This window comes from Daucus carota, chromosome 2 (assembly GCF_001625215.2).
Source record: "Daucus carota subsp. sativus chromosome 2, DH1 v3.0, whole genome shotgun sequence".
Lineage (NCBI taxonomy): Eukaryota > Viridiplantae > Streptophyta > Magnoliopsida > Apiales > Apiaceae > Daucus > Daucus carota.
Genome location: NC_030382.2, coordinates 53,475,219 through 53,488,040, shown reverse-complemented (window position 1 = coordinate 53,488,040; position 12,822 = coordinate 53,475,219). Strand labels below are relative to the sequence as shown.

Sequence of the window (12,822 nt, the reverse complement as noted above, 5' to 3'; positions counted from 1 at the left end):
ACCTTTGCTTACAACAACTTTTATTTTTTTTAATACTGTATAAACAGCCTTCACCAGAGGAACGGCAACACCGAGTTAGAAATCGAGCAATAGAACTATCACCAGAGAGAGCTAGAGTTGTGATACTGAGAGAGAAGGTTGTGTTAAGATGATCCAAAACCCTACAACCTATAAGGGTATTTATAGGTGCAGAGAGACTTGTGTGCTACTCTTTCCCATAATTAAATAATCTGAAACAAAATCAGATTAAAACTTTCAAGCTGCTATATTCCATAAATAATTTGAAACAAAATCAGATTCTGAAACTTGCTTCTAATATATCCGAAACTAAAAAAGACAGTTCTAAATTTTGATATTTTTCATCTGAAAATTTCAGAAAATTAGAAAAATAAAACTTGCTTCTAATATATCCGAAACTAAAAAAGACAGTTCTAAATTTTGATATTTTTCATCTGAAAATTTCAGAAAATTAGAAAAATAAAACGGAGCGATGTGAGAGGCGCCACCTACACGCCCCTCGCTCCTCCTTTATATAGAAACAAAATCAAATTAAAACTTTCAAGCTACTATATTCCATAAATAATCTGAAACAAAATCAGATTATATGGAAATAAAATCAAATTAATCTGAAACAAAATCAGATTATATGGAAATAAAATCAAATTAAAATTTTCAAGCTACTATATTCCATAAATAATCTGAAACAAAATCAGATTCTGAAACTTACTTCTAATATATCCGAAACTAAAAAAAGTAGTTCTAATTTTTAGTATTTTTCATCCAAAAATTCCAGAAAATTAGAAAAATAGAACGGAGCGATGTGAGAGGCGCCACCTAAACGCCCCTCGCTTCTCCTTTATATAAGTATATTGATTGATTGCAGATCTGGGAAACACAATAACAAAAAGAAAGTCTGAATACTGTTACTCCATCCAGTGAACTGATTCTGCATTTCCTATCTTTTATTCTGGATTTCTAAACATTAATTTTATTTTATTTTTTTTGTTAAGAAACATTAATTATATTTATGTCTTATATATAAATTTCAAAATATATGTTGCGGTTGAGTTATGAGACTTCCAACTATATTATTGGGAATTAATATATTGTCATTTTCAAAAACTAAATGTATGTTAGTTCTTTAAGTTTCATTTCATTTAATTTTAATATTAGACTATTTTTGTTTGAAAATTTATTTTATTTCATTTAAATATAAAAATTAAAATAAAATCATATTCCAATCAATTTTTAGTTGACTTTATGAAATTATACCTCTTCCACCTACCCAAGTAGAACATATATTCATTTTCATTAAAACATAATATCTTCTCTCACAATAAACTAAGCAGACATGGAGGAAATAATTATTTTTTAATATATTTTCATGAGATTGTATATTCAAGAAAATATTAAGCCAGAATATTTCTAATTTAAAAATAAATCTTCACATCCTGGTCAATTATAAAATTTTTAATATTTGTTTTGTGTGATACGAAATAATTTTTTGTTCTTTTAGCCGAACACTGCATTGTTAATAGGTGAGGGACTTTTTTTTAGGATTGTAACATTTGAGACATTAATATTTCAAATTGTGATAATGAGGCCAACGTTTTTTGAATTTCTGCCCCAATCCCAATCGGAATTAATGATGCTAAAGTGGGCAAAATTTATATTCCAAAATTGCAATGAAATAAGAGGAAAAAAGTTGCATCTAATATTGCATTAGAGCAAGTCCAATGCTAGATGCTATATATCTATTGCTATTGCTATAATATAGCATCAAAAAATGTTTTTTGGTGCTAAAATAAAACTTGCACTCCAATGCTAAGTTCCATAACTAGTTTCAAATTTAACCAACTCATTAACTTTTACCTAACTTCTATAAATAAAATATAGAACCAAGGATGTGGCAACATGGATGGATCCATCCTTGGTTTCAAATATAGAACCAAGGATGCATCTATGCATGGATGCATCCAAATATAGCACCCCTTTGGAGTTGAGTTTTTTTACTTTTGATGCTATAATATAGCAATAGAACCAAGTATAGCATTGCATTGGAGTTGCTCTTAGTTCTTGGGTTTACATACCAACATTTTCAGGATGAACCAAGAGATGTGCTAGGCCCAAAGCTCAATTCTCACATTTTCAGACCAACACAGGTGACCTGTCCAATGCAGCTGTCCATAGAGTGTGCTGTTTATATACTAAACTAGCAGCTGTCTGAAATTTCCTATGCCAGATGCCAAGAACAAAAGAAAAACTCTGTAGTAACTAGTAAGTAGTAGTAACTATATATAAACCTCTAATCCGGAAATTATTCTCTGTATAAGTATACATTATATAGTAGTACAATACCCTGTCGAAGTATCCACTAATCTACATAGTGTTTATCCATAAAGACGCCACTACATTTATGGTGCTACGCTTCATTTTATCTGCTTTCCTAATCTGTTATAGAACTCCCTACTTAACAAATGAATTACAACGACTGTCTAATGGCAAGGAAAGTGCTCGAGATCTCATTGGTAGTGGTGCATGTCAGACCTTGTACTCTGCTGTGGAAGACGATTTCTTAGAATCAGAAAAGATTTGTTGCTATGGAAAGTAGACTAGTTGCTGTGAAGAACAGCATCAGGTCAAGAGACAGAGGAACTCCTGAATTCGGAGTAGCTGTTGGTTCTGATCCATCAAATATTGTCGGGCTTGGCATAGAGCCAGATCCTGTGGGTGTACTGGGAGCAGGAGGAGTAGGAGTAACTGGTGATGGATTGATCGGTGAAGGATTGGCTGGTGGACTTGTGCTGCAGTCATAAACATGCATACTTTTTATTAGGCTTTTTACGGGCACCAAATTTTAAGATATGCTTTAAAAATTTATTGAACTACCTTTGGGCGGTCCTAGGCGTTGCAAAGCGACAACTTCCAGAACCTGTAATGACCAAATGTTTGATAGTCTATGAGCAACAAAATAGCTGTGATAAATCTAATTCAGTTAAGGTCTTATATGATACTATTATAAACTAGAGAGCAGGATAATTCTGTTGTGTAGCTCACCCCCAGTGCATAATAATTTAAAATTGAGTCATCAGAGTTGTTCTTTTAGCTTAATTTATGTGTAAGTTTAATTTGGATATCGGATAATGGATAGCTTACTTGGGTCCTTATTGGTAAGTTGTGCTGCTCCTCCAAATGCGCAGCTAGTAGGAACAGGATTCTTCTGATAGTAGCTGTTGAATGCATACGAAGCATGGTCACGGAGGGTGTTTGGATTGTAACATGACGCGCCTTGTTGTATTGCAGAACAATCGGTACCTCCATAACCGCATGCATAGTCAAGAGCTACCTGTAGAGCAGTTTCTGAAGCACTTTGACTTGCAATACACCAAGATCCTCCAGACGAAGTAGGACCACTTGGCGTCGGAGTTGTGGTTGTTGGTGGCATTGGGTTGTATGTGGGAGTTGTGGTAGCTGGTGGCATGGGGTTATATGTAGGAGTTGCAGGTGGCGGTCGAGTGGGATTGTATGTAGGAGTTGCAGTGGTTGGTGATGGAGGATTTATTATGGGGGTTGTCGTCGAGGGAGTTGTCGGATTGATGATTGGAATTGTATCAAGCTGTGTACCAAATTCTGAGGAAGACAACAGTTTGTTTTCCTGGTTATCTAGTACTTTATTTTGCCACATTGCTTCTGAATGAGGTTTCTCTGCAAAGCTTGAATCTGAAGAAAGCATATATAGGTAACACTATTATTCCTTCTGTTCAATTTTAGCTGACTGAATAAAAAATATCCCGGCCACAATGTCATGCTAGAAATCAAAGTAATATCAAGTTTTTCGATGTTCAGTTCACAAAGATCATCCTACTATCAGTAGATAAAATCCGACATAAATCCAAAATTGATAATTTTGTGAAGATTTGAGAAATGATATAAGAAGACACGCGTGTTCAATTTAATCAAGTTAAAATGCCATAGCATCATAAAGCCTTAATCAAAAGCCTTTTTTCTGAGAGGGGCTGAACAAAGTTTAAAATGACCAAACAGCTATTATCTAGGAACATGTTAGAATTTGAAACTTCAAAGAAAGAGAGGTTCACCTGAAACAACAAAATGGCATAAGATAAACAACATGCAGCACTGAAGAATTCTAGTACCCATCGTCTCCTGCTTGACCGTCGAACTCTTTATCTGAACTTGCTCTTTTTCTAGAAAAATGCGAGGCTGAGACTCCAATTGTCAGAACAATGTAAGAATGTAAAGACTAAAGAAGAGACTTATATAATATACAAGGATGTGTATGTGTATTAGTGAAGAATCTTGAGTTTTCTTGTCCCTCAAAGAATGAGGAGTGGGGGAAGGGAATATCATAATACTTTGTATAAAGTGAGGCATTGTGTTGTTGGAGAGTGCAAGCAAGAGAGGTGTCAAAAGAAAGCTAGAAAATAAAAATGTGGGTGAATAGGAGAAAGAAAAAGAGAGTGAGCTGCTTAAGATTCAATCCTGTTTTTTCAGGCTAATGTTGATTAATTAACTTGTTATGCAAACTCAGCTGTCAGATATTTGGAATCTTCTTTTACCCTTTTAAACCTGTCTTTTGACTGTTTCATGGTACTAAATCTATCTCTGAAAAAGTAATGATTTTGATCCTCTTGGTTTTTCTTTGTAGCAACACCTGAATGCTTCTGTGATTGTACTTTTTTCTGTAATCTGCGCACAGAATCTCTCACATTTATGGATATATTAGTATGAGTAATCATTTAAGCTGTTCATACTTATAAATGAATTGAAAACAACCAATCATCAGTCATCAAAGAATATTTTGAGAGAGTCGACCCAAGACAATAGAGATAAACCAGATTATTTTTTGTTGGCGGGCTCGAGTCATTAATGCATGGAGTGGGCAGCCCATGTGTAAGTTGGGCCAAGTGATCCGCATGTTTATTTGTCACCACGTTACACAAAAGCCTAGAGGTACTGCGCCCATTAGCCATACATTCCAAAGTGAAATCAAAGTTACCACAATTTACCCATTCCTTTTTCGTTCACACTTTCTGTAATTTATTTATCATCCTATATTGCCACATTTGATTTTTTATACTTCTCATCAGATTTTGATTGCATAGTGAAATGTATAATTATTTTTTATATTATTCGATATTTCATCATTATAATATTCATACAAAACCAACAAACGTTTATAATTTGAATTAGCATTTGAATATAATGACATTAAATGCTATAGTTGTAAAAAACTCGTGACTTGATTGTATCACTTTTTGTATGACCTAACTTTTTTATTAAAAGAAAAACTTATCCACTATTCCAATTTCCAAACATAAATAGCATTAAATTAAAAATATTAATAAATCGCACGTATTTATATATAGAATAATTTCTAGAGCGAGACGGAGAGAGAGAGGGTTGTATCTAATTCTCGTCGCGGCGGATTGTAATTGCAGAGCTTCCATACACACACATCTATATAAACATATCAATCGATAGCGAAGTTGCTTTGCGATAGATCCGATTGATTGATTCTAGAGAGAGAGCGACGAGAAGTGTAGAGAGAGAGTATGAGTAGTCACAGAGGCAGTAACAATGGCGGCGGCGCCGGCGTTCAATCAATCCCACCGGCGGCGAGGAAGATTGTGCAGAGCTTGAAGGAGATCGTTAATCGGCCTGAATTGGAGATCTACGCTACTCTCAAGGACTCTCATATGGACCCAGATGAAGCGGTTAATAGGCTTCTCTCTCAAGGTCCCTCTCTCTCTATATCTATCTATCTCTATCTCTGTCTGTCTCTGTTTCCCTTTCGGCCTCTATCTCTCTCTCTTTCTCTCTCAATCTTTATCTATGTTTTGTCCATGCGTGTGTAGGTTTTGTGTGTTTTTGATTGTTTGGTTGGATTGATTGAGTTTCTAGGTTTTTTAATGGGGTTGTGATTGTGTATTGAGGGTTTTAGTGATTTAGGGGATTTTAGGGTTTAACAGGGGTTGCGTATTGTTTTAATATTGATATAGTTGTAGATTATCAGAAGACTGGTGTTTTTATTCGAATAACTTTGGATATAATATTAGTTTAAATTGATTAATGTTGTTAGATTATGTGAATAGTGTTAAATAAAGCTCTAGCTGGTGAAGGTATTTTAGGGTTAGGCTGTATTGATTCTGACATCTTCTAATGTTGAGTTTATTCCCACCTGATTTTATCTCCCTCTCCCTTCTCCCGCCTAATCCTGATTTTATCAAAAAGATACCTGGTTGTCCAATTTTCACAAAGCCGGGGAGTGTTTACTTTCACCCAACCCGCCTCTTAAAACATTAATAATTAGCATTCAGTAAAGGTAAAGTTGCTAGAGTTAGATGTTACTTGTTATGCTTATGAACTATATATCCAAGCTTGTACCTTTTGTCATACAGATCTGTACCATGTTTACAATCATGTTTTTTTGACACGGCTCTCCTTTTTTTTTTTTTGATTAGTTTATGTCTTATATGATATTAGTTTACTGATTATAGTTGTTTTATGCTGCTGCATGCCACACTTAGAAATCAATGTTGGTTTCCTTTCATAATTTGTTTCTAATACCTATTTTGTGATTTTTTAGATCCTTTCCGTGAGGTGAAGAGCAAACGAGATAAGAAAAAAGAGGTATGCTAATATATATATTCTTTTGCATCAATTGTTTAAGTCAAATCTAGGAGATGTCATGTCAGTGACACTGCTTTTTATGTTTGGGCAAAATATTGTGCAAGCTTTGTGATTTCATTAAGCTTTATGATTTCATGAAGTGACACTGCTAACTGCTTATCCTTATTTGAATTCCAATTATTTTCAGAATAAGGATTCAGCAGAATCAAGGTCTCGTAGTGGCAGTAACACCTCTAATCGTGGAGCCAGAAGTGGTACGGATCGCTATGTTGGACGTGGTGGCTCAACTCAATTTAGTTCTTCTGGTATGTATGCTAATATCATTGATTTGCAGTTAATTTATTTCTTCAAACTTGAAACTTTATTAATTTCATGACCAGACTCTGGTCCCCCGCATGGAAAAGTTGCATACAGAAAGGAAAATGGAACAAACCCCTACACAAGTTCTTCATCCACAGCACCGGGAGGTTCAGCACATCGCACATTTCAGCATCCTCCAGCTCCCAGGTTAGTATATGTGTAAACCTGAGACCATGACCTGATATCTGTCTGTTTGTCAAGAGTAGTAAATGTGTCATGTGTGGACCTGAGACTATGACCTGATATTTCTTTCAAGAGTTCCAGCGGTGCATTTTTTTTCCTGAATGCATCATCTATTCGGTGATATATTACTTAGCTGTAACTTACATAAAGAGTACTAATTATGAATTTTATCTCACAAACTCTCAAAACTAATATATGGCTACACCAATTTACAGACAATATTAGACTTTTATGCCATATGAACTAGATTACTGGTGATCATGTCATATTTCATGTTATGCTATACCCTCAGCAGGAGTTCTTGCCTTTTTATTGATAATAAGTTGCATCTTTTCTCTAGTGATTTTGTGGCTGATGAAAAGAAAGCATCAACACTAAGCAGAGCTGATGGTAATCTATCAGCTTCACAACCTTCTACTGGATATCAACCTGCTTGGGTGGGGGCTCATGGACAAAAATCGATGGCTGACATTGTTAAGATGGGCAAGCCACAGAGCAAGGTTTCCAGCACACCGACATCATCTCATTATAGTGGTAAGCATCAATGATATGGAGCTGGAAACTAGAAGATTAATTTTTGTTTCAGTTGATGTTATAATTTGCTACAATTTTTGGTCACATTATATTAATCGGATTGTTATGAATATTGTATGTTGTGGTAGTAGGGTGTTAAAAGTTGTTTCTTGATTGGTAGTAGGAAGCAAATAATGATTTAAATAGTTTCCTTACTCTTAGGATTAGTCTCTAGGGTTCTCCTTCACATATAGATGCAATGCATCATTGTTATCACAGCTTATTAAACAATTGAGTTGCGAATGTTTCTCTCTTTTTATGGGTTGCGTTATGTTTTCTCCCTTCCGCGACTGGGACAGCTTAGTGCTAGTGTTTATTCTGCACACAATTGAATTACCTTGGTTCTTATCCATCCATAAGGTAGGTGAATTCTCTGCACTCATTCCACTGAAGTCTATCTTTATTATTATCCCATGCATCTCTGTTTCTGCTTTATCTCCTACATCAGCCACCTCTATTTACCATATTATATATTTTTTATCATCTTCAGGGGATCAAGGCTCTAAGGTTCCAGATTTATATGTGGAGCCAGGGGCTGCGCCTGATGAATGGCCATTAATTGAACCAACCCAAGCAAGTCTGACACTGGGGTTGGAGTCTCACACAGATTCCCAGCCGCATCCAGATCAATCCAACATGCTTTCAAATAAGATTAATCTGCAAATTCATTCCGAGCCTGATGAGGTTGAGACAGAAGAGGATAGTTCGGTTGAAAATCCTGACTATGTTGGATCTGCTACTATGTCCAGTGGGAACCTGCAGGTGGATAACCCTGGAGATGCAACTCTAGTTGATAACATGTATGAAAAGATTGACTCCTACCAGTCAAATCACCATGCTTTCCAGAGTGAGGAAGGTGTGCACTTTTCCCCTTATCCCCTGCAATATTTTACTTGTGTCTTTGTATATTCTTCTAATTTGGCTTATGAACTCTAGATTTTGCTATAAAAACTTTCTCTGATGAAAGTATTTGTTATTAATCATTCTTGTGGGTTGCAATCTGCAACTGCTAGGTTGTATATTAAATTTGCAGTTAAAAATAGATGTTTGGGGTTTTCTGGATTCCTCCACTCCCATATCTGTTTGGTTAATCGACCAAATAAATCTATTTCTTTTTCACACTGTTCAGATTGATAACTTGTGTGTATACCTGAACACCCTGCATTTCGATTATTAAGTTCATCATCTGTAAATAGTATTATTGGTGTCCATAGTAATTAAGAACTAACATTGCGGACATAGAAGACTTTAGATGATATATGCTTCCATTTTATATGATGTTTTCAGTGTGACGTTATATGTTATGATTATAAAAAATTAGATGCATCGAATATATAGATACATAACTTGTGGGTGAACGAGTTGCAATATTAGATGAAATCAAATGGCTGTTCAGTTCTGTGATAATAGTTTCACTTCCGCTGTGTATTAGTTTTTATTTCCATGGGTTACTCGCTGCTTGCTTGTTCAATTATATAGTCTAATAGAAATCGTTCGTGTGACTTATTTACAGTGGAAGATGCCAAAACCTCAGTGGCAGCTGAGACTGCAAACATGCATCAACTAAGTATACATGAGGAAGATCATGAGGCAGCATATGAGGAAGACACCCCTTCTGTTGTAATTCCAGATCACCTGCAAGTACAGAGTGCCGACTGCTCACACTTGAGTTTTGGTAGCTTTGGATCTGCTCTTACAGGCTATTCTGACCCTTTTGCATCTAGGTCCTCTAGAGGTAACATTGAAGAGACACATTTAGAGACAGATGCTCCAGCAACTGGGCACTCAGATACTAGGTGTTTACTATCTTCATGAATAGTTGTTCATTTATGTCATAATTTTTATATGATGTCTCCCTAAACGAGCTTTTCTGTGCAGAAATTCTGAATATTATGGAGATGAGTCTATTAGAGCCGCCGCAGATGCAAATTTAGTTCATAGAACTAGCGGAGATGCTGCAGGTTATGATTCGCCATCTGCTCCACAAGAAGAATTGCTGAAGCAGGAACACTCTGAAGTGGCACATGGGAATCAGTATGCCTTTCCCTCATCGTCAACTGGTTATACTTTTGAAAGTGCGCAACAGTTGAACGGCATGAATGCCTCGTATAATTATTCTCAGACAAGTGCACAGATGCAAAATCTACCATTCTCAAGCTCAATGGTAAATATTTGATATTTCTGCTTGCATTTTTGTTATGACATCCATTTTCATCTCGTAAATGCTGAGATCAAGCATGTTTAAAGAAATAACATATCAAAGGTCTTATAGATAAATTTGGAATCCGCAAATATGGGAGCATTTTTAGGTAGAAAATTCAGCATGCATTGATATTTAGATAGACCGGAATTCAGAAACTTTATATCAATGATATATACTAGAATCTGTTCCTGTACCATTTTATTAAATTACTTACAAAGTTGGTTCAAAAAAATATGCTAATAACTTCGCTTGTAATCGTCCTCTGAAAAATCTTTTTAAGGAACGAATGTTATATAGAATACTACATAGCTACATTAGTTGCAATTGATCTAATAATTAGACAAAGTGTTGCTTAGGAGTTGGGAGTCAGAAAAGATAAGACCAGTTTTGTTTCTTATAAAGTGTTGTATACACCTGATTCTAGTGCTTTTTATGAGAATCATGTATGTGTGGGTTATATTTTGTATTTTTGTTGTAATACTGTTTGTTTAAATATTTACATCTCTCTCTTACTAGATAAGTTATGAGTTGTCTTATTTTAGTTTTTACCTCATTTATTGGAAATGGCAGGCTTCGTTACCAAATACTCTGTTGGCAGCAAATGTTCATCCTGCAAGAGAGTCTGAACTACCATACTCGCCTTTCCCTATGTCACAATCGGTGCCAAATAAGTATGGCAACACTGTATCGTCCATTAGTGGCTCATCGATCTCTGTTGCAGAGGTGTGTGTTTCAACTTTGCTTAAACTTTGTTTTCCTGATATATTCATATTTTGATAAGTTCTGGTTCATGTACTATCATTTACGAGAAATTGGATCTCGAGTGTTCACCTACTTCTTCCTGCAAGGACCCCTCTTTCCTATTTGAACTTTGTTTTTATCACTCTTTAGTTTACTCCTACTCGTATTACTATATATAGATATGTATAGAGTACTCTTTTGTCTATAGTTATTACATTAGAATCCTATGAACTTTTTAGATACTATATAGCTGCACCAATGGTCTAGGAATTTTTAAAATTCCATGATTTATCATCAAACAGTGCATATATTACTCTGCCAGCAAAAATAAAATCATTGAATTCTGCTCCTTACCAAAATCAAATACAAAATAATATAATTTCGGGATTCATTGTTTTTGTCTAATCTTCCTGTTGGTTTACATTCCTGCTCAGCAGGCTCTGAAGACCGGTTTTCAGTCAGTGCAGTCTACTCAACAGACCCCATCTGGAACCAGCGTTGCCACAGGACCTGCACTACCTCAACACCTTGTGCACCCTTACTCCCAACCTACTCTTCCTTTGGGACCTTTTGCCAATATGATAAGCTATCCTTTCTTGCCGCAGAGTTATACGTATATGCCATCTGGTTTCCAGCAAGCATTCGCTGGTAACAACACGTACCACCAATCTCTGGCAGCTGTTTTACCTCAGTATAAAAGTAGTGCATCAGTCAGCAACTTGCCTCAGTCTGCTGCTGTTCCTTCTGGTTATGGTGCCTTTGGGAGTTCAACAGCCATTCCAGCAAACTATGCTATGAACCCAACGGCTGCCTCCCCAGCAGGATCAACCATGGGATACGATGACATCCTGAGTTCTCAGTACAAGGATAGCAATCATTTGATATCCCTTCAACAGGTATGCTAGTATGCACTTTGTATACCGCTACATTGTATTGATGTCTTTAATGATTGTTTCATTCGTTGTTAAAAAGTATTAATGTGTTAGATAATAGTGCAGATTTGAGAGAATTAATTAACTTATAGCTCTGGGAAGATTAAAATGCCATTGAATAATATTTGTTTTGGCATAAACGTTGACATCTGTTTCTGTTTTTCTATTGAGATCTTCCTTATAGTCATTTAATATGTTTTGATGGATACACCTTATATTGAACATATGTGGCACGATTTATAGACCTGTATAAAAGGTAGTTGGCTGTTGGAGCATGCACTAAAAATTTCCAGACTTTCTGACCACTTTTGGGGATACCAATTCTAAATTTTTTGCCCAAAACCCCTCTCCTCGAAAAGATCTGTTATGTGCTAGGGGCACCTTTCAACAAAAACTGATGGATAGAACACCGGAAAATAAGCAAGAGAGGATTTTACATCCATTGTATGTGGATGTCCATCAGATACAGCTACATTACCCTTGATTTACTTGATGCATATGATAGTTCGTTTATTCAAAAGATGTGTTTATATGTCTGACACCCCCTTTTCTCTTAAATTCTTTAGAATGATAACCCGGGTATGTGGCTTCATGGGCCTGGTTCAAGAACAATGTCAGCCGTTCCAGCTAGTACATATTACAGCTTTCAGGGGCAGAATCAGCAGCCTGGTGGTTATCGGCAAGGTCAACAGCCTTCACAAAATTACGGAAATCTTGGCTACCCAAATTTTTACCATTCTCAGACTGGTGTACCATTGGAACATCAGCCACAAAACCCTAGAGATGGGGCTCTTAGTGGATCTCAAGGCCAACCAAAGCAGTCTCAGCAAATTTGGCAAAACGGCTACTAACCTGGTCACCTTCTGATTTCTCAGGGTCTTGTATCGAGTGTGAAAGTGGCCTATTAAGCATTTCTGTTGGTTGAATAATATATCAATGTCTTGGAGAGAAGTGATTTGCTGCTGCCCTGTGCCTTTAGAGGTTGTATTTTAAGTACTTTTCTGTCTGTTAAATGTAACGTAGGTACGACCGTGAGTGTTTGCTAATTTTTGAGTTAGTTAACATATAACTTAATGTTTTTGTTAGCTCGTCTCCTTTCTGATCTTATTATCCTGGGTTTCATATAGTCTGATATCATGTCCTACAACAGCATCGGTGCAAGTTTGATCTTTATTTAGT

The 12,822-nt window shown here is 36.0% G+C and overlaps 2 protein-coding genes across 3 annotated transcripts; one reads left to right on the top strand and one right to left on the bottom strand.

Annotated features, from left to right (window-relative positions):
- Positions 1 to 2,265: 2,265 nt before the first annotated feature.
- LOC108208246 (carbohydrate-binding X8 domain-containing protein) lies at positions 2,266 to 4,256 on the bottom strand. Its single transcript, XM_017378766.2, has 4 exons — positions 4,098 to 4,256; positions 3,157 to 3,720; positions 2,890 to 2,932; positions 2,266 to 2,804 (listed from the first exon to the last, which is right to left on the bottom strand). The coding sequence occupies exons 1-4, from the start codon at positions 4,156 to 4,158 to the stop codon at positions 2,582 to 2,584; spliced, it is 891 nt and encodes a 296-aa protein (XP_017234255.1). The 5' UTR covers positions 4,159 to 4,256; the 3' UTR covers positions 2,266 to 2,581.
- A 1,113-nt stretch (positions 4,257 to 5,369) lies between these two features.
- Positions 5,370 to 12,728, top strand: LOC108209185 (uncharacterized). 2 transcript variants are annotated; one of them, XM_017379968.2, is made up of 11 exons: positions 5,370 to 5,757; positions 6,608 to 6,651; positions 6,839 to 6,956; positions 7,032 to 7,158; positions 7,535 to 7,728; positions 8,258 to 8,623; positions 9,281 to 9,563; positions 9,646 to 9,931; positions 10,541 to 10,693; positions 11,149 to 11,607; positions 12,210 to 12,728. In XM_017379968.2, exons 1-11 carry the CDS (start codon positions 5,574 to 5,576, stop codon positions 12,492 to 12,494), a joined length of 2,499 nt encoding a protein of 832 aa, XP_017235457.1. In that variant the 5' UTR covers positions 5,370 to 5,573; the 3' UTR covers positions 12,495 to 12,728. The 2 variants fall into 2 exon arrangements, with proteins under 2 accessions (XP_017235457.1, XP_017235456.1); XM_017379967.2 differs by having other exon boundaries at positions 5,376 to 5,757; positions 11,146 to 11,607.
- The last annotated feature ends 94 nt before the right edge of the window (positions 12,729 to 12,822 follow it).